Below are 22,621 nucleotides of genomic sequence, written 5' to 3'. Positions count from 1 at the left end.
AACTCAGGCTGAGAGCAACAGACCAAGCAGACACAGCTGAAAAGTTGGAGCCAGGACTCCAACCAGGGTCTGCCTGACTTTAAGTAACATGCGTTTCCCACCAAACCCATGTCATAGCTTTCCCCAGCTCTCAAAGCTTCAATGACCCCACTGCCTACTGAATTCAGTCCCAGCCACCAAGCCAGGGGCCGAGCCCTCCATGCCCTGCCCTGCCCTACTCTTCAGCCTTGCCCAGCTCTTCCCCTCCATGAACATCCCTAAGTCCCCCCCCCACACTCAAGACTCCCCAGGAGCGTCCCTTTGCTCATCTGCAGTGTCCTTTCTACCAACCCATCTGCCCTTTCCAAGTCCTGCTCACTCATCAATACTTCTGTGACCGCCCCGCAGTGAGAGCACATTCTCTGCTAAACCCTTACGCTTCCACCGCACTTACGTCAGAGTTCTTTACACAGAGGGTCTCCCCCTGCTAGACTGAGCCACCTTGCAGGAAGAGGCTGTGCCTGGATTTTCACATCTTTGTATGTCCTTCCATTCTTAGCAAAGGCACCTGGAATTTAATCAAAATCACCAAATATGTGTTGGACGGATGAACAGGTGGACAGATTTTAAATAAATAAAGTATTTATCTAGGCTGTTACCTCTCAGGATGCAGGAAAATGTATTTGATTTATAGACATACAGAAAAAGCGACTACATAGAGTATAATAAAGCAATGTTGTGTTTGGAATAACAGCAACTGATTAGTATCTATTACGTTACACTGATGTCGTATCTCTACCATTAGACTAACAAGTCTTTATGTTTCACAAGGGCAGGGACAATGTCTATAGCTGCAGCTGCCAGATCAAGCTGGAGTCCCTCCCTGATTTGATACCATAAAGTAGGAGCTCTCAGTCGCCATAGGAGGAAATCACACCCCAGGCTGCTCACTAGAACCTCTGGGAAGAAGCAGAGCTCCCCACCATAAGTCACGGCTTTGGGGTCAGAGTCTCTGGATCCAAGCCTGGTTCTGCTACCTGAGCCTCTCTTGAGTCTCAATTTCCTCCCTAAATATAAGGATGATAATCCCTGTCCCATGAGTTGCACTGGGGAATAAATGTGATCCTCTACACAGTGCACTCAACAGAGGGCATGACCTGTGGGAAGGGTCCCATTAGTGCCAGCATTGCCAGTTATGCAGTGAATATCACTCATGTCTCAGCTTCTGTATCAACCAACAGCAATGCAGAGTTATCCCACCTGTAGTTAGTTGAAAGTAGCTGGTGCTGACTATACTTCTAAGTTCTTACCAGTTGTCACTAGACCTTGTCAAAATGGGAAAAGACGGACTTCTGATAAACTCACAGTCAACTTATAGGCAATTTTAATAGAAAAAACCATAATGAACTGCAGTTTTTAAAAAATCTACAATGAGGTATGAGCTAAAACAGGATTCCATAGACTTGAAGTCAAAGTTCATAGTGAATCTCTTAAAACCTTACCTCCTTTTGCCTTTTAAATATTATTAGTATGTTACATTATAATTCATCCCATGATAGTGTTTTCAAGGCATTGGGGTTCCTGAATGCTTCAGATTGTCTCCTATGTCCTTCAAAGATACCCCATAATAGCGTAGTTCCGTGAGAATGAAGTGGTGGCTCTGCACCCCCAAGGTGCCAGGAGAGTCAGGTCCACCCAGTCATGGTGTGCTGCCAGGCGCCAGACCTCCGTCTCTTCCTACCCACCATGCAACTTTACAGACCAGGAAGGCACTCAAGGGCAGCACAGCCCTGGGGACACATCCCAGTGCCTTATGCTCTGGTGTTCAAGACTGCCTCAGCATCCACTTACTGTGCAGGAGCTAAGGGAGGTGATCACCTCCACAGACCTATCCTCAACAACAGCTCCTCTATACTAGAAGATACTAGAAACAAAAGAGCTGTGCTCCTCTGGGCTGAGTTAGGAACTGGAGCTGTCCATCGCAGTGGAAGGAACTGGGTCAGCATTTGCACTAGCAATAAGTTCTCTGGCCTGTGGACCATGAGCCACGGGGATCCTTCAGCACCAGTGAAGGCAAAGTGACTTTGAGTGCTTGGACTCCATTCTCGGCAGGTTCACTTTTTATGCTGTCAGACCCGTAAACAAATGTTCACCCCTTCCTGAAGCAAAGCAGGAGAGGACATTGTTGATCTATCAGAGCATCCTGATAACATTCTGCCTCCACAACCAGCCAGTGTTTAGAGACACACGCTAGCTCTACTCAGCCGGGAGTGTGAACACTGCTCATTGCTGATTAGGTACTTTAAATCACGAATGCTCAGAACAATCACAAGATACATATACACTTACACATATACATACACCGCCTGTACACTCAACCAGAGGACATACATTGGTGGCTGCAGAACTCCATTATGACAGCATGGAACTTCATTTAGATCATTTCTTTTTTCATATGACACCTCCAATTTACATTTCAGTGTTGTTGGTGATGGCTATTGACTGAATGTTTGCATTCCCACGAAATTCATGTGTTCAAATCCTAATCCGCCACGTGATGGTTTTAGAAGGTGGGCCTTTGGGGAGGTGATTAAGTCATCAGGGTGCAGATCTCATGAGTGGGATGAGTGCTCCTGTGACAGAGACTCAGAGAGCTCTCTGACTGTCTTTCTGCCTCGTGAGGATGCAATGAGAAGGCAACCACCTGCAGCCAGAGACGGTCCTCACCGGAACCCAAGCCAGCTGGCCCCCAGGCGTGGCCTTCCAGCCTCCAGAACTGTGGGAAGTGGATGTCTGCTGTTTGTGAGCCCCCCAGTCTACAGTGTTCTGTTACAGCAGCCCAAGCTGCCTACCACAGTGATATTACCAATGATGGCAAAACACCAAACAGTACATGGTGATCACTCAGAGTTCCTTCGTTGCCAGATATAGAAACGACTTTTCAAATTCTAGCTATAATCCTCCCAAACCTCAACTGAGGAAATGAATCATTATCACCAACTGCAAAACTCGCTGTTACCCTGCAGCAATGACAAAGAGGGCCTTTCTCCTGTAGACCTCCCCCTTGGTGGGCCTGGGCACACTTCCTTTCCTCCCAGCCTCCTGGGGCCTTCTCAACTGCCTCTCTACTGACAGAACTAGCAGCAGACGAGCCTGGGGAGGTTCCTTTCACCTCTTGTAAGGAGAAATTATTTTTCATTTCCTTGAAGGTTTGAGCCCAGGCAGGCTGGCCGTATTCCCTCCCCACACAGCAATCCCGGCACCCCTCACCTAGGAGACAGGGTGGGGCAGAGAGAGATGGGGGCTGCTGGGGCAGGAGGGCTGGCCCAGCCCCAGCAGGATAACTGCCCTGGAGAACATACACACCGCAGAGCCCCAGCCCCGCTCCCAGGATCCATCCTGACCATGTCCACTGAAGACTCAACCAAGACTTCATCCTCAGAGAAGAAATCATAAAGGAATTCCTTGACATGCTCCCCTTCTCTAATCTGGTATTAACAAATGGCATGATGGACTAAATGAAGAAAGGAGGAAAGGGAGAAGTAAATAAACTCCAGGTTTTGCAGACATCAAATTTTAAGAAGGCAAATGAGAACTGAGTTCAATAATGACCCCGGTCATTCTTTAGCAAGGGAAGAGGAAGGAGTGAAATAGCCTGGATCTTTAAACATCCCCAATTCAAGGGACAAAATTCCATCGTGCACCCCCTAACCAGTGAATTCAGCTATAGGCATTGTAGTCGTATCAGTCACAGTGTTGAAGGCTCTTGCTGTCAGAAGGGCTTGGCTCTGTGTCTGTGTGTGTGTGTGTGTGTGTGTGTATGTGTGGGTGTGTGTGTGTTTCTCCTGGACCAATACGAAGTGTGTTCTGCCTGGTTCGGCTTCTTCACTTGTTTCCCATCTCAGAGAACAGGTAGTTTCTCCAAGACTGGTTCTTGGAATTTTGTGATGCAGAATCAGCCAAAGGACAGAGAAAGCTGAGACTGAGGGCTAGAGGAGGAGGGGAGGACTAAGAAAAAAGCTGAACAGGAGTGGAGAGAGAAAGCAGTCCCTCCGCAGAGAAAGAGTAGGAGGGGTGAGGAGGGAGGATGCTGACAATCACAGCCCGAGAAAAGTAGAAAAATAAGAACCAAGCAGTGGGGGAAAAGGGAGTCAGGTCAAATGTGTTTCCCGTGATCTGTAGATTGGTTCTTCTCTGTGCTTTTCAGTTAAATCAGACTGGCATTTCTTCTTAAATTCGTATTTGCTGTTAGGTCTGCTGTTCTTTGAATATGACTCCTTAGAGAGACGGAGCCGTGTGGGTCTTGAGCTCATAAGATTTTCTCAGTCCTAGTCCTGTCCTCTTGTCTTACAGCTGAGGAAATGCCAGCTCAGAGACATAAAATCACTGGCCTCAATATGCACCACAATTTACAGCTGAACTTTGATTCCTCTGCCTATTAGTCCAATGTAGATTCTATACCCCATGCTAAAAATATACTTGTTCCTACACATGCTCCCAGCCACATCCGTCCCCACCTCGACATGCCTCCTCACGCTGTAAGTCTTACTGGAAAGCTAAACAACCTCACACTCTTCAGTAAAAAGCATTTACATGTCTGAAGAGAAAGTGCCCCACCACCACAGAAAACGTTCCCAAAATGAACTCAGTTCTGGGGCTGGAAGCTGGGATGCATGCAGGTAGATCAAAGGCAGAGCCTTACCTTGAGGAGACACATGGTGAAGTTAGAAGGGACAGACACTGGGCGTTTAAAGGGCCACGTGTCTGAGCAGGACTCTCATTCCATCCAACAGATGGCAGTAGCCACATAGTTTTTTAAATAAGCACATAGAAGTCCAATGTTCAGAAGAAAACAGAATCAGTGAAATGAGATGTAAAATCTTTCCGTCCTCACCAAAAACCAAGTTACCACTCCTATTGAATTAACATGAAACTCAAACAACAACAACAGAACCCATCTACGCAAGCACTGGTAGATACAATCAATTAACAGCCCACTAACGACATGCTACTGATTACAAATTATAACTAACAATTGCTTTGTGTCTTGATATTAGAAAGATGAAAGAGGATTAATAATTGATCTAATATGTTGGGTTTAACTAACTGAAGTGAGTGGTTTAATATGCTTTCCGTTTTCCACATACCAACATGCTTGAAGGAAAAAATAATGGAACCTCTTGGTTGCTAACAATCGTTTAACCTCCACCTCATTCTTAGAATTCTTTACACTTCTGAACATGACTTCCATTCTAGTTTTCAAATTGAGAAAGCACCTATATTAAAAAGCAGTGGTTCTCTCCCCATTTGGGATTACACTTAAATGTATAAGGTAGAGAAAAGTCTAATAGAGAACATAATTGATGTCAGTTGTAATTGTATTCTGCTGTCAAATACATAGTAAAATATGAGCTTATTTTTGGGGTACTGCATTAAAAATACATTTCTTGAGCTCCTTTTTTTGTTCATTCTATTTTTATTCCCCCTTTTTTCCTTGGCTCTTCCTATCCATGACTTTCTGCATATCTAATATCATCACGCAGAGGAAAAAGCACTGCCTGAACCTGTCCACCAGCAAAGGGACACTGCTCTGCATAAACAGACAGAGGAGCAGGCACCTCAAGGGACTCGCAGAAGTGCCTGGATATTTTTAAGTACTTGAGGAAAACACAATGATGCCTGTCAAACACCTCAGGAACTGCTAGCGCCAGGTAAATCGGTTTTAACATTAGGTTGCTAAATTTCCTTCCATGACGTCATATCTTTGCAAAGCTTGGTTTTTGGTGACTGCTGTGATAGCTGTGGGGGAAAAAGTGATATGTCCTATCTGATTCCAAGGTTTTATATATTGCTAGTGCCCAACTGATGCACCTACATACCATTAGTAAGTATTGTGGTTATTTAATAATACAATAAAATATGATTTATTTTCTTTCAATTTGTACATATTATTTTTTACCCAGCTACTAAGTTGTTAGGACATAAATACTTATTAAGGTAGTTGGACCCAACAAGGTCATAAACAGAATTATGAGGTATTTCTTGTGGCCTCAGGGCCCTGTGAATAAGATTACTAAGACATTAGGATGCTGTGAACTGAAAATGTTTAGGAACCGCTGAACTAAACCATTCACAGGGGTGAGCTGGTTTATTCCTCTCAAACATCTTACAATCATTTCAAGGCTGGGCATGATCACTCACAACTGTAATCCCAGCCCTTAGGGAAACTGAGGTGAGAGGATCGCTTGAGGCCAGGAGTTCGAGGCCAGCCTGAGAAACGTAGTGAGACCACAGTCTCCACACACAAATAGTAAAAATCAGCTGGGTGTGATGGCGCACGCCCGTAGTCCTAGCTACTTGGGGAGCTGAGGCAGGAAGATTGCTTGAGCCGAGGAGGTTGAGGCTGCAATGAGCCATGAGATTGCACCACTGTACTCTAGCCTGGGCCACAGAGTGAGACCCTGCCTCAAAAAGTTAATTAATTAATTAAGAATCATTTCAAAGTATGAACCATGAATGTAAATAACTGATACAAAAATCTGGAAAGAATGAATCAGAAATAAAAGAAAAGAGCTTGGGTTTGAATCTTGCCTGCCCCACCAACTGGGTGAGTTCAGGTGACCTGTCTGAAACTCCGTTTTCCTCTCCTTTGTGTGGGTTAGAGGAGATAAGGTCTTAGCACCTAAGATCCTTCCTGGTACTTGCAAATGCACAGTAAGTGGTAGCAATTATGATTTCTAAATCAGACATGACCCATACAAGCGTTTCCTTCCTGGAGAGGAGGGGTCTTAATCTGGGGAGTCCAGTGCAAAATAAAAATATGAGGATCTTTGTTCCAAAACTAGTAAGAATTTCAAGATGGTGTCAGCAGAGCTGACCAGCTGTGGGAGCCTACGTGAAGCTGTTCCCGCTCTTGCCAATTTTCTCAGGGTTTTCCAGCTCAAATGAGTCTTTCCTCCTGCACTGAATCTTCATACTCTTATCACCTGTGCCAAATAATTAGCTCACCAACTATTATCCTGGTCCCCAGTCAACCGTAGCAATATGTAATATCATCATATTCACCACTAGCTGCAGGGTGACATTCTCTTTCCCAAGTGGATTGTGTCAGTCTGTTTGTGTTCCTACAGAGGAATGCCTAATGGCTGGGTCATTTATAAAGAGAAGAGGTTTAACTGGCTCACAGTTCTGCAGGACGTACAGGAAGAGTGATGCCAGCATCTGATTCTGATGAGGGCCTCAGGAAGCTTCCATTTGTGGCAGAAGGGAAAAGGGAGCAGGCGCATCACATGGCAAGAGCGGGAGCAAGAGAGAGAGAAGAGGCAGGTCCCCTCAGACTCTTTTAAACAACCAGATTGTGCATTAACTAACTAAGCAATAACTCACTTATCACCAGGAGGATGGTATTAAACCGTTCATGAGGGATTTGCCCCCATGATGCCATCACTTCCCACCTGACCCCACCTACTACATTGGGAATCACATTTCAACATGAGATTGTAAAGAACATCCAAACCATATTATAGATGATCGCATCCTTGTGGGCAAGGGACTGTAAAGAGTGCTGACTCCTTTTCCACCCCACAGCCTCCAGGCACTGCTGGCACATATTAGATGCTCAACAAATACCTGTTGACTAAATAATTGATGGGAGGGTGATATGGCTATGTAGTTGTTAGCACCTTACTACCATATTCTCCAGGTTGTAAAGGCTGTGAGTGGCAGACTGAAAGCATGCCAGGTAATCTCTGTAGAGGGCATACTAAAGAAACTAAGAGGACGTCACACAAGTGGGTGTGTTCACCCTCTATGTGTGTGTGTATTTCATTTTCCTTTATTTATGGTTTCTCATATTAATACACTTTATTTTTGGAACAGTTTTACGTTCACAGTAAAGTGAAGCAGAACATACAGAGAGTTCCTATATACCCTCTGTCCCCACACATGCACAGACTCCCCAACTACCAACGTTCCCTACCAGGATGGTACATTTGTTACTACTGTTGAAATGGTATTGACACATCATCACCCAAAGTCCATAGTTTATATTAAGATTCACTCTTGGTGTTTAATATGGGTTTTGATAGGTGTATAATGACACATATCTACCATTATAATATCAGATAGAATAGTTTCATTGCCCTGAAAATCCTCTGTGCTCTACCTGTTCATCTCTCTCTCCCCCAAATCCCTAGCATTAACTGATCTTTTCACCATCTCCATAGTTTATCCTTTTCCAGAATGTCACATACTTGGAATCATACATATAAAGGCTTTTGAATTGGCTTCTTTCACTTAGCAATATGCGTTTAAGTTTCCTGCATATCTTTTCATAGGTTGATAGCTCATTTATTTTTAGTGCTAAATAATATCCCACTGTACGAATGTCCCACGGTTCATTTATCCATTCACCTATTGAAGGACATCTTGGTTGCTTCCAAGTGTTGGCAATTATGAATGAAGCTGCAGGTTTTTGTGTGGACGTAAGTTTTCATCTCCTTTGGATGAACGTCAAAGAGCACAACTGCTGGTAAGGGTATGTTTAGTTTTTAAAGGGATGGCCAAACTGTCTTCCAAAGTGGCTGTACCATTTTGCATTGTCAGCAATCATGAATGAGAGTCCCTGTTGTTCCTCATCCTCACTAGCATTCGATGTTGTCAGAGCTGTGGAATTTGGCCATTCTAATGTATGTAGTGATATCTCATTGTTCTTTAATCTGCATTTCCCTGATGGCATCTTGTGGAGCGTCTTTTCATATGCTTAATTGACATCTGTATATCTTCTTCGGTAAAGTATCTGTTAAGGTCTTTGGCCCACTGTTTAATCCAGTAGTTTGTTTTTTTCTTAGCCTAGCTACAGAGGCTTATCAATTTTATTGATCTTTTCAAAGAACCAGCTTATAATTTTGTCGATTTTCTCTACTGATTTTGTTTCCAATTTTATTGATTTCTACTGTAATTTTGTTATTTCTTATCTTCTGCTTACTTTGGATTTAATTTGTTCTTCTTTTGCTAGTTTCCTAAAGTGGACTGTGAACTTCATAGGAGCTTCTCAGTTGCCCCCAATCCCTTAGGTAGGACGGGATGGTTACAGGTAACTGGAGTTAGGTATTTCCCCTCCCCCTGGGTAGGTTAGGTTTTGATAAAAACCCAGCATTTAGGCTTTGATAAAATAGTTTCTTCTGAGGGTGGGCCTTGTAATAAGACGGATGCTCTGGCATATTTCAGAGTAGTTGCTTTTCTCCTCCCCCTGAGAGAGGCATAAGGGAATTTTTCTCTCATCTTTGCTTTGAGAATCTGGGAGAGTGCCCGTAGTTATACCTCATAGAAGTGTAAGAGCCCTTCTATACCTGGGTCTTCCTGGAATTTTTAACTCCATCTTTTCCACACTCAACCTCTGGCAATTTGTCAGTTACAGTTCAGCTTTTCCCACGTTGGCACTGGTGCCCATGGAAGTTTCTGCTCTAGAGTTTCTGCTGTTTAGAGCAGATTCATTGTATCCACATGTCTGTCTCTCCAATTTTGGGGACAGCAGCTTACCCTGTGTCCTCGCTTTTCTGATAGCTCTAAGAAGAACTGTTGATTTTTCAGTTTGTCAGTTTTTTGAATTGTTATTAGGATACAGTGACAGCTTCAAAGCTCCTTTTGCACTGAAGTGAAAAATGGAAGTCCTGTGTTCTCTTTTAAACACTGGCACACTCTAATAAAAACAATTTAATGAGAGTTGACCCCGTTCACAAATTTCCGCTGCCTCAAATGGCCCTACATGTGCGGGAGTAGTCTTCAGACAGCCCAGTCCATACATAGGATTGGCATTGACCAAACTTCAGCAACTCGGAAAGTCTACCCTAAGCATTGGGTCAGAGAGAGTCCCTTTTCCCCAGTAGATCATCTTCCACCTCCTTGGGAAGATAAAAAAAAAAACAGGCATTAATCTCCAGATAGAAAAAAAGAATGAATCAGAAAGAAAAGAGATGCAAGACAGACAGCAAGGATGATTTTTTCGTTCCTGGGTAGAGTCACAAGCCTGGTCTCTAGCCGAGCATCCTTTTAATAGACTCCTCTATTCCACTCAGCTTCCCCAGGAAAATGCCTCTCTCTGTTGGCCATCGATAAGTCACTCAGTGAGAGTGACTCTGTCCGCAAACTCTAGTGGGGATGAACACCACATTTCCGTATCTCCTGAGCTCCTGGAAAGTGATTTGTCACCAGGATGGCGCGAAGGTCCAGAATTTTACCTAGAGCCCAGTCAACAAGGAAGAGCCAGTTGCCGAGGCCAGGGAAGCCAGAGTAGCCACATCTCAGCACTCCAGAGAGCATGAATTGCGGTAAAGTCAATGAGAGTGGTATCCTCAGATTTTGCCAATTAAGGATTCAGCATGAAATAAACCACGCCCAGGAACAAGCAAAAAGACTGTTTCCTGGAAGAGAAAACCAGATCTGGAAGGAAACAAGAAAGCACCACCCAGCTGGGAGAGGATACCCATCAAAAACAGCCCTGAGGGTAAGGGACTACATATGCCTTTCTTTTGGCTGTGTCTGCAAAGAGGACAGATGCGTCATAGGAGACTACAGCCAAGAAGAGAACTGCAAGGAATAACAGGGAGTCTAAGGAATCTTGGGATTCAAGAGAGGTCCAGGAAACTACAAAAAGACTACAGAGTGGAATCTCTTAGTCTCACAAAAGTCTAGGCTCTGTCTGCTCTGTTTCTCCTCCCAGATCAGACAGCCTCAGCCGAGAAAGCGATAGAGGAGAAGGTCAGAACAACATCTTAGTGAGGCCACCATGCAGCCTGTTGGATTTGATCACCTTCAACTCAACCACAAAGCGGCAGCACATTTAATTTAAATATTCATTTGTGCTTTGTCACCTTATGGTATTCCCTTTCTGTTTCAGGAGGCAGAGGGGCTCTTAATCATCAAAAATTTTCCTGGTTGGCAGACAGAAACTACTGAAAGATTCTTCCAGTTTTCACGACCCACATAGTCATTGAAGGGGTCATTCTTGTTATCTGGGTGGAGGCAGAGGCAGAGAGGAAAGATCATGTATTAGTACTTCATTCCTTTTTAAATACCAAATAATATTCCACTGTATGACTGTACCTCATTTTGTTTATCCATTCATCACTTGATAGATATTTGAGCTGTTTCCATTTTTGACTATTATAAATCATGTTGCTGTTTACATTGATATGCAAGTTTTGTGTGGACATTTTTATTTTTCATTTTTCTAGTGTACATACATGAGAGTAGAATTGATGGATCATATGAAAACTCTATAATTAACATCTGAGCTACTGCCAAACTGTTCTCTCTACCATTTAAAATCATGCCAGCAATATATGAGGATTCCAATTCCTCCACATCCTTGCCAATACTTGTTAATGTTTACTTTCTAAATTTCAGCCAACCTAGTGGGCAGTTTTCTCATTGAAAATTTGATTTGTATTTCCCTAATGAAAAATGAATAATAATGTTGAAAATCATTTAATATGTTTATTGGTAATCATATATCTTATTTGGAAAAAATGTATAGACAAATCTTTTCCGCATTAAAAAATATGGGTTGTCTATTAGTTGAGCTGTAAGAGTTCTTTATATATTCTTGACACAAGCCCTTTATCAGACATATCATTTCAAATATTTTCTCCTATTCTGCAGGTAGTCTTTTCACTTTCTTGATGGTATCCCTGGAAGCACAAAATATGATATTTTGAGAAAGTCCAATTTAGTTTCTTTGGTTGCTTGTGCTTTTTGGTGTCATACCTAAAAAATCACTGCCTAACTTAAGGTCATAAATATTTACTTCTCTATTTCTTCTCAATTTTATAATTTTAGCTCTTACCTTTATGTCTATGATCAACTTTGAATTAGATTTTGTATATGGCATGTTGTACAGGTTAAACTTTTATTTTTTGCCGTGGACATCCAGTTTTCCCAACACCATTTGTTGAAAAGACTTATTTTACCCACTAAATTTTCTTGGCATCATGATTAAAAATCATTTGATCATAAAAATGAAGATTTATTTTTAGATGATCAATTCTGTCCCATTGATTCGTATGTCTGTCTTTATGAGAATGCCATGCTGTCTTGATTACCACGGCTTTGTAGAACATTTTGAAACTGGAAAGTGTAAGTCCTTCAAATTTGTTCTTCTTTTTCAAGATTATTTTGGGTCTTCTGGCTCTCTTGTATTTCCTTATGACTTTAGGATAAGCGTGTCAATTTCTGTCCAAAAGAGGTAGCTAGGATTTTGATGGAGACTACATTGAACCTACAAATCAATTTGGGAAATATTGCTGTCTTAGCAATGTTAAGTCTTTCAATCTGTGAACATGGAGTGCTTCTTTACCTATTTAAGTTTGTCTTAATTCCTTTCAAAGACAATTTTTAGTTTGCAGTGTACAAGTCTTGAACTTGTATACTGCTTTGACTAAATTTATCCTAAATTATTTCATCTTTTTAATTCTATTAGAATAGAATTGTTTTTCTTAATTTCATTTTCATATTGGTCATAAAATGCCTAGAAATACAATTGATTGTTGTATATTGACCTGGTATCCTGCAAAGTAGGAGAACTTGTTTACTAGTTCTAATAGCTTTTAAAAGATATTATTTCTAGCATTTTCATATCATCTAGAATAGAAATAGTTTTACTTCTTTCTGTCTACTCTGAAAGCATTTTATTTCTCTGTCTTGCTTGATTGCCCAGGCTAGAATTTCCAGTACAATGTTAAATAGAAATGGTGAGAGTCAACATCCTTGTTTTGTTCATGATCTTATATGAAAAGTATTCTGTCTTTCACCATTAAGTATGATATTACTTGTGAGTTTTTCATAGGCTTCTTTATTTGGAAGAGGAATTTGTGTCCTCTTTGTTGAGTGTTTTTTTTTAAGAAAGGCTGTTGGATTTTGTCCAATATTTTTTCTGTGTCTATTTAAATTATCATGCGATTTTTGTTCTTTATTTTATTAACATGGTATATTAAGTTGATTGTTTTTTTAATGTTAAGCCAACATTTATCCTGAGGAAATTCCCATGTGGTCATGGTCATTCTTATCTTTTTATATATTCTGGATGTGAATTGCTAGTATTTTATTCAGAATTTTTGTGTCAATATTCACAATGGATATCAGTCTGTAGTTTTCTTATGCTGTCTTTGTCTGGTTTTAGTACTGGGGGTAATATTGTCCTAATAGGCTAAGTGGGTAAGTTCCTTCCCACTTTGAAAGAGTTGGGGGGATGGGTATTCTATTTTTTGAAAGAGTATGTAGGAGATGAGTATTCTTTTTTGCATAATTGGTAGAATTTGCCAGTGAAGCCACATGGGCCTAGAATTTCCTTTGTGAGAAGTTTTCAAATTATTAACTCAATGTCTGTACTTTTTAATAGATCTATTTATAGTTTCTATTTCTTCCTGAGTCAGTTTTAGCACTTGGCATCCTTATAGGACTTTGTCCATTTTATCCAGGTTATCTAATTTGTTGGCACACAGTTTTTTTGTTTTGTTTTGTTTTGTTTTCGAGATGGAGTTCCGCTCTTGTTGCCCAGGCTGGAGTGCAACGGCACGATCTCAGCTCACCACAACCTCCGCCTCCCAGGTTCAAGCAATTCTCCTGCCTCAGTCTCCTGAGTAGCTGGAATTACAGGCATGTGCCACCAAACTCAACTAATTTTGTATTTTTAGTAGAGACAGGGTTTCTCCATGTTGGTCAGGCTGGTCTCAAACTCCCAACCTCAGATGATCTGCCCACCTCAGCCTCCCAAAGTGCTGGGATTACAGGCATGAGCCACCGTGCCAGGCCTGGCATAGTTTTTATAGTTTCCCTTATAATCTTTTTATTTCTGTGAGGTTGGTTTTGATTTTAAGACTTGAGTCTTCTCTTTATTTTTCCTGCATAGTCTACCTAATGCTTTATATACTTAATGGTCAATTAGGTCTATTTGTATCACAGTGTTGTTAAAATGTTCTAGTTCCTTAATATTCAGCCTATTTGTTCTATCCACTATTGAAAGTGAGATAGATATTGAAGTTTCCAATCATTGCTGAATTGTCTTTCTCCCTTCTGTCAGTTTGCTTCATGTATTTTAAAATTTGTGTTGTTAGGTACAGATATGTTTATTATTATTGTGTTTCCCAGTGGGATCACTACCACTTTGTCACTATCCTTTGTGATTAGTAACAAGTTTTGTCTTAAAAACTATTTTTCTTGATATTGGTATAGACACTTCAGCTCTATTTTGACTACTACTTGCATTGTATTCCTTTGTCCATCATTTTACTTTTAATGTATTAGGTTTTCAAATCTAAACTGCATCTCTTATAGACAGAATAGAATTGTATAATATTATTTATTCTGCCAGTCTCTGTCTTTTGCCTGAAGTATTAATTAATCATTTATATTTGATGTAGTTACTGATAAGGTAAGATTTATATCTGCCATCTTTCTACTTGTTTTCCACATGCTTTATCGTTTCTGTACCTGTACATGCCCATTAATATCTTATTACAGTAATACATATTTCTAGTGTACAACTTTAATTTCTTTGTTGTTTGTTTTACTATGTATTTTTTGAGTTATTTTTGAGTGATTAATAACATAATAACAGTATCATTCATATTAAACTAACTTAATTTTAATGGTGTTCAAAAGCTTCATTTAAATATAGCTCCTTTCTCCTTTAATTGTGCATCATGGAAACTATATACATTATAAGCTTATCAACAAAGTTTTATAATTATTGCTATATGGAGTTGTCTTTTAAATCAGAAAGTAAAGTGTTACAAACTCATGTTGATTCAAGTTACTAATAAATATCACTTAATTTCAGCCTGCAACACTTCCTTTAGTGTTTCTTGGGGGGCAGGTCCACTACCACAGAACTTTCTCAGTTTCGATTTTTGGGGGGTTTTTTTGAGACAGAGTCTTGCTCTGTTGCCCAGGTGGGAGTGCAGTGGTGTGATCTCAGGTCACTGCGACTTCTGCCCTGCAGGTTCAAGTGATTCTCCTGCCTCAGCCTCCCTAGTAGCTGGGACTACAGGTGCCTGCCACCATACCCAGCTAACTTTTAGTAGAGATGGGGTTTCACCATGTCGGCCAGGCTGGTCTCAAACTCCTGACCTCAAGTGATCCTCCCACCTCAGCCACCTGAAGTGCTAGGATTACAGGCATGAGGCACCACACCCACCTGGCCTCAGTTTTTTAAAATCTACAGCTGCTTTAATTTATCCTTCATATATAAAGGATAGTTTTGCTGGATATAGAATTCTTGATTGACATTCTTTTTCTTTTGGCACTTTGAATAAGTCATGAGAATCATGGCATTCTCATCTCTATGATTTTTTTATGGAAAGCTAGCTATTAATCTTATAGACCACTTGCATGTAATGAGTCATTTTTCTCTGTCTTCAGGATTCTTTATTTGTCTTTTAATAGTTTTGCCTATTATATGTTAAGTGTAGATTTCTTTCAGTTTATCTAATTTGATATTCTTGGATATGAACATAAATGCTTCCATCAAAATTGGGATGTTTTGGGCATTGTTTTCCTCAAGCATTCCTTCTCCTCCTTTTTCTCACCTCTCTCATGCCTGGACTGCCTTTATGGGTACGTTGGTATGCTTGACGGTGTCCCACAGGTATTTATGACTCTTAATTTTTCTTCATTATTTTATATTTCTGTTTCCCAGGCTGGATAATCTGAATTGACCTATTTTCAAATTCATTGATTCTTTCTTCTGGAAGCTTAAATTTTCTGTTGAAATCCTCTAAGAAATTTTACATTTCATTATGATAGTTTTATTTATTTATTTTTAATTTATTATTTTTTTTTGAGACAGAGTCTTGCTCTGTCATCCAGGCTGGAGTGCAATGGTGTGATCTCGGCTCACGGCAACCTCTGCCTCCCAGCTTCAAGCAATTCTCCTGCCTCAGCCTGCCGAGTAGGTGGGATTATAGACACCCACCACCATGCCTGGCTAATTTTTTGTATTTTTAGTAGAGATGGGGTTTCACCATGTTCGCCAGGCTGGTCTCGAACTCCTAATCTCAGGTAATCCACCTGCCTTGGCCTCCTAAAGTTCTGGGATTACAGGCATCGGCCCCTGCACCCAGCCTCATTATGATAGTTTTAGCTCTGCAGTTGCCATTTGATTCTTTTATTATTCTCCAGATGGAAATTAAGAGAAATAAACTGAAAAATGGAAAATTTGGGGTAAAGTTTAATGTGGAAGGACTCTCACAATGACCTTACAGTTTTTATTCTCTGGCTTGGCCAAAATGTAAATGGAAGTGGATGTGTCAGCCTCTTTACTCCATTCTCTGGCCAACTGTCCCTGTTTCAGTCCTGAAGGGGAAGACTCATTTCCTTCCTCAGCTTACTTCTTCCTGTCTGTGAGTCTATTTCCTTTGAAAATAGTAAACTTTTTGTTAGCAAATGCCAAATGTTAGCAAAAGTGTTTCTTTCTCACACTTGAATCTTCAGTGCCTAGGACACTGCCCAGTAAATACTGGCTGCTCAGCAAATTTTTATTAAATAAAATGCATTATCTTTGTGGGTACATTCCCTTATAATTTAACTTATTAAAATTTTACCACCAGAATAGTAGGTTGACAATCCCTATAAATCTACCTTTCCATCAGAGCAATAAACACAGTAGCCAAAATTGTCAAAATCAGTTATTTAGGAGATCTTGAAATTAACCAAATGTTTACAGTAATCTGAGGAGAGTTTGTTCCAGAAAAACTGCTGAGAGTGGGAAAGAACAGAGGGTTCATGGCATTGTAACATAAGTTAGACCCATATCCCTCTGTCTAGCTATACAATAGGCTTGAAAACTATCTGGAGAATAATACAATTCTTAAAATAAAAAGTTTACAGTATGCCTTGATTAGAACAGCAGAAAAAGACCAATAGGTACAGATGAAAAAACTATTCTGTCACTAGATTTAGGGACACTGAGACGTGAAGAATAAAAACAGGTGATAGGAGGCAGAAAATCAAGCTACGAAGAGAAAAAAGACAGTAGGCTGGATGCCACGGGTGTTTCCTCAATAGAAAAGGGTGCTTAGGGACAGCCATAGATGGATAATTGGTTTCAGGGGTTTAACTAGCCACAGGTCTCTGTATTACATGATTCAGGGGGTGTATGAGTCATTCTAATTTCATTTTAAAGGGATTTCACTTTCACCAATTCAATATTGTAAAAATACACAGATTCCTTCCTCGCGATTTGACAGAAAGTATTTCTGCATCTTTATTAAATGACCAGAAGATCTTTTCCTCGGTAATAAATTGTATTAAGAGCATTGGAGAAAGTGTCAAGGCCAGCTTAATCTAAGAAACATCATCTGGCAATAACACAAGAGCTGTGATGTTACCTAAACGTCCTCAGCAGAAACTCAATTTCCTTCCTCTAGGATGTATTCAGTTTCCTTGCTTGTGGCCTTGTTCACACCCAGAGGCTGTATTATGGTCTGGTTCAAGTTAAGCTGATTCCATTACTGGCCTATGGAGATCTCAATACAAGGCTATTAAATGGAGACAGAAATTTACGGAAGAATGACAAATAAATGCAAAATCTATGAACAAATAATTTGGAGTTAAGCACAAAGCCACCAAGTCAATAATCCTTAGTGTTAGAATCCATCCTGGAGGTGCAGACAGAAAGGAACCTTTTCTCTGGCAATTGAAAATGTCCAGATCCCCAGGATTCTCTTAACGGTAAACACTCTGTATTGCAAACGTCCTCACAGACCACCCAGGTACTCTGGGTGACTTTGACAGACGCTGTCAAACCGAACTGTGGTTTCTCATTTCCCTAGAGTAAAGCCCCAATTGTTAACGTGTAACAAGAGGATACAAGCTGAATTACTAAAATGTTTAATGAATGTAATTTTTAAGATATGTGGTTTTATACATTTCTAGTACTCTCCAGAGCCAACAAAATTTGCCTCTTCATTTTCTCCTTTAAGCAAAATTCACTGCAGGATGGGCTAGGTGATGCTGTGGTGACAAACAACTTCCCGAATCTCTGCAATTCACACACAAAGTTTCCTGCTGACTCACATAATATGCCCTCCAAGATCTGCAGGGATTCTGCTTCGAGCTGTCTCCATTCTTACTCTGGGACTCTGAGATGCGGGTTGATGGAACAGCTACCGTCTGAAACATTGTCAGTGATGATGACACAGGAAAGAGTGTGGAGCGAAGGTTCTCCTGGCTCTCAAAGCTTTCACCTGTAAGTGATACTCTTTCCTGCTTGCATTTCATTACCCATATGAGATATATGGATAAACCAAATTACAAAGAGGCCTTGGGTGTTGGAGAACAATAGCACAGCCAGCCCAGCACACACACCCTGTTACACATTATATTCTGTGCTTCACACTGGAGCTACAGCTGTGCAACTACAGGCAGACTTGATCTTACCTCCATAGGTCTACAGTCTAGGGAAAATACAAACAAGGGATCCCTCTATGCCGAGATTCCCCGCCTGCCTGGTGGGTGGGCAGAGCCAGCAGAAGGATGCCACTATGACAAGTAGCCCAGCCCAGGAAACCCCTTCGTACCCACTGGCCTGAGATTCCCATCCTATTCCAAGAGACACTTGATAGCCCAGCCTGGGAGAACCTGTTCATTCCTCAAGCAGCACCAGCAGGGAGTGGGATTCCCAGCCCTCATAGATAAACAAACACCAAAGTCTCTGAAATATAACTGATTTAGAACCACAGCCCACAAAAGTAATCCAGGACCTGAGTGCTGAACCTAAACAGAGTGACTGCCTGCTAAAATAAAAAAAAAAAAAAAAATTAATAGAATCCAGAGTTTCTTCATATAATAGACAAAATGTTCCGGATACAATAAAATATCACCCATTTTGCCAAAAACCAAGAAAATCACAATTTGGATAAGAAAAGACAGTCAACAGTCAGTGACATCAACACTGAGATGAATAAGATTTGGAATTATCTGATGAAGATTTTAAAACAGTTGCAACAAAAATGCTTCAACAATCAATTATAAATTCGGCTAAACAAATAAAAACAATTTTAAAAATCTCAGCGAAGAAACAGAAGTTACACAAAAGGACCAAATGGAAATTAGAGAACTAAGAAATATAATAACAGAAACTTAAAAAGACAACTTCTTAGATGGGTTTAATTGTGGAATGGAGATGACAGAGGATAGAATCACTGAACTTGAGGATATAATTTGCCTAATTTGAGTAACGAATCTAAACAATCAGAAAATATCCTTAATAAATATTAAGGATATTCTCAGGGACCTATGGCACTGTAAAACAGATCTAACATTTCTGTCATCAGAGTCTCAGATGAAGAGAAGAAAAGAGAGTGGGGCTGAAAGAAAGAAGGAGTAGACTGGAAACTTCCCAAGTTTGGCAACACACACAAACCTATGGATTTGAGAATCTGAGTGAATCCCAAATATGATAAGCCAAGAAAATCCATACCAAAGACAAAGAAAAAACATTTTGAGAGAAACTAGAGAAAAATGACAAATCACCCATAGGGGAAGAATGATTGAAATGGCAGTAGATTTCTCATCTGAAACAGTGGAACCCAGAAGAAAATGGCACAACATTTTTCAAGTATTTGAAGTGAAAAGAAAATTCAACCACAAATTGTATGTCTGGGAACATGATCCTTCAGGAATGGAGAGAAAATAAAGATGTTCTCAAATGAAAGAAAAATCTGTGCCTAGCAGACCTAGCCTTAAAGATTGGATAATTTATCAAACAGCAAGGAACTGGTAAGAGGGAATCCGGAAGCATCAGAATAGAAGAAGAAACAACAGAAATGAAAATATGGAAGCCGGGCACGGTGGCACATGCCTGTGGTCTCAGCTACTCACGAGGCTGAGGCAGATCAAGGCTGTGGTGAGCTATGATTGCACCACTGGACTCCAGCCTGGGTGACAGAACAAGACTGTCTCTAAAAAAAAAATTTTTTTAAGAAATAAAAATATGAGTACATGCAAAAGACTATCCTTCTTATGGTTTTTCTAAATCACATTAGATGATTGAAACACCATAAAATACTCAAGCCGGCCAGGCATGGTGGCTCATGCCTGTAATCCCAGCATTTTGGGAGGCCAAGGCGGGAGGATCACCTGAGCCCATGAGTTCCAGACCAATGGGGACAACATGGTAAGATCTTTGTTCCCACTAAAAACAAGCTATACAAAGAAATGTATTCAAAACACAAAAACACTAACAATACATCAAGGTAGAATCCAAAACAATTATTCAAATAACCTAAGGAAGGTAAGAAAATAAACAGAGGAACAAGAACCAGAGAAATCAAGCAGAAAACAAATAATTAAAAAGATAGACTTAAGCATCAACATATAAATACTTATTAATATCAGTAATTTAAACACAGCAATAACAAGACAGAGGTTGGCAGATACAGGCAGACTGAAAGGATGAATGATTAAACAAAGTGGTTCATCCATACCATGAAATACTACTCAGGAATGCAAAGGAACAAATTGATATACACAATGACTTAATGGATCCCAGGACAATTAGGCTAAGTGGAAAAAAAAATCCCAAATATTTCATACTGTATGTTCCCATTTCCATTTCATTTTTCAAAATAAAACTTTAGAACTGGAGAACAGTGGTTGCCAGAGGTTGAAGGCTGGCGTGGCAATGGGGAATGGTATGGGGGAGGTGGATGTAGGTGTAATAGGGTAACACAAGCAATTCTAGTGGTGATGAAAATCTCAGTATTTTTATTGTGGTGGTGGAAACACAACCCTACACGTGATAAAATTGTGTGGAACTAAACACCGTATGCACTCACACACATGCTCACATGTGTAATAAACAAAACTGGGGAAATCTGAAATTGATGGGGAGTTGTATCAATGTCAATATCTTGGTTGTGATATTACATTATAAATTTGCAAAATATTACCATTACAGAAAACTGGGAAAGGGAATATGGGATGTCTCTATATTATTTCTTCTTTATTTTATTTTGTTTTGAGACAGGGCCTCACTCTACCCAGGATGGAGTGCAGTTGCATGATCATAGCTCACTGCAGCCTCAGTCTCCTGGGCTCAAGTGATTCTCCTGCCTCAGCCTCCTGAGTAGCTGGGATTATGCACACGTGCCACTAATTCAGCTAATTTTTTTATTTTTTATTTTTATTTTTTTACTTTTTATGGAGCCAGGGTCTTGCTATGTTGCCCAGGATGGTCTTGAACTCCTGGGCTCAGGGATCCTTTTGCCTTGGCCTCCTAAAATGCTGGGATTACAGGCATGAGCTATTGTGGCCTGCCTGTATTATTTCTTATAATTGCACATGAATCTGGAATTAGATTGATACAAACTTCAATTAAAAATAATTTGCTTCCTGACTTTTTAATGATCGCCATTCTAACTGGCGTGAGACGGTGTCCCATTGTGGTTTTGATTTGCATTTCTCTAATGACCAGTGATGATGAGCTTTTTCTCATATGTTTGTTGGCCGCATAAATGTCTTCTTTTGAGAAGTGTCAGTTCATGTCCTTCACCCACTTTTTGATGGGGTTGATTTTTTCTTATAAACTTAAGTTCCTTGTAGATTCTGGATATTAGCCCTTTGTCAGATGGATAGATTGCAAACATTTTCTCCCATTCTGTGGGTTGCCTGTTCACTCTGACAGTTTCTTTTGCTGTGCAGAAGCTCTTTAGTTTAATTAGATACTATTTGTCAATTTTGGTTTTTGTTGCCATTGCTTTTGGTGTTTCAGTCTTTTAGTCATGAAGTCTTTGCCCATGCCTATGTCCTGAATGGTATTGCCTAGGTTTTCTTCTAGGGTTTTTATGGTTTTAGGTCTCACATTTAAGTCTTTCTTTTTTCTTTTTCTTTTTTCCTTTTGTTTTTGAGACGGAGTTTCACTCTTGTTGCCCATACTAGAGTGAAATGGTGCGATCTTGTCTCACTGCAACCTCCGCCTCCTGGATTCAAGCAATTCTCCTGCCTCAGCCTCTCGAGTAGCTGGGATTACAGGCATGTGCCACCATGCCCAGCTAAGTTTGTATTTTTAGTAGAAACGGGGTTTCTCCATGTTGGTCAGGCTGGTCTCAAAACTCCCAACCTCAGGTGATCTGCCCGCCTTGGCCTCCCAAAGCGCTGGGATTACAGCTGTGAGCCACCACGCCTGGCCACATTTAAGTCTTAAATTCATCTTGAGTTAATTTTTATATAAGGCGTAAGGAAGGATGAAGCTGGAAACTATCATTCTCAGCAAACTAACACGGGAACAGAAAACCAAACACTACATGTTCTCACTCATAAGTGGGAGTTGAACAATGAGAACACATGGAAACGGCAAGGGGAACATCACACACCAGGGCCTGTCGGGGGTTGGGGGCTAGGGGAGGGATAACATTAGGAGAAATACCTAATGTAGATGTCAGGCTGATGGGTGCAGCAAACCACCATGGCACATGTATATCTATGTAACAAACCTGCACGTTCTGCACACGTATCCCAGAACTTAAAGTATAATAAAAAAAATAGTAATTTGCATGTTTAGAGTTTTAAAACATGAGCACACACTCATCTACACGTACAGAGTGCAGCCTGCAATCTTCTTTCTTTATTGAAACAGTAATTTCCT

The 22,621-nt window shown here is 40.5% G+C and overlaps 1 protein-coding gene and 1 long non-coding RNA gene across 2 annotated transcripts in view; one reads left to right on the top strand and one right to left on the bottom strand.

Moving 5' to 3' along the window:
- The window catches only part of LOC139364036 (collagen alpha-1(I) chain-like), an 88,552-nt gene that overhangs the window by 5,249 nt on the left and 60,682 nt on the right, over positions 1-22,621 (bottom strand). Inside the window, exon 7 of the mRNA XM_071099265.1 lies at positions 434-547. Coding sequence (XP_070955366.1) covers positions 435-547 — 113 coding nt within the window. The 3' untranslated portion in view covers position 434. The remainder of the gene's footprint in view (positions 1-433; positions 548-22,621) is intronic.
- The window catches only part of LOC105499081 (uncharacterized), a 42,127-nt gene continuing 24,969 nt past the window's right edge, over positions 5,464-22,621 (top strand). Inside the window, exon 1 of the long non-coding RNA XR_011625315.1 lies at positions 5,464-5,690. This is a non-coding gene — a long non-coding RNA (uncharacterized lncRNA). The remainder of the gene's footprint in view (positions 5,691-22,621) is intronic.

Source organism: Macaca nemestrina, chromosome 7 (genome assembly GCF_043159975.1).
Source record: "Macaca nemestrina isolate mMacNem1 chromosome 7, mMacNem.hap1, whole genome shotgun sequence".
NCBI classification, from domain to species: Eukaryota; Metazoa; Chordata; class Mammalia; order Primates; family Cercopithecidae; genus Macaca; species Macaca nemestrina.
The sequence above is the reverse complement of the archived record's forward strand: the minus strand, read 5'-3'. Positions and strand labels throughout refer to the sequence as shown.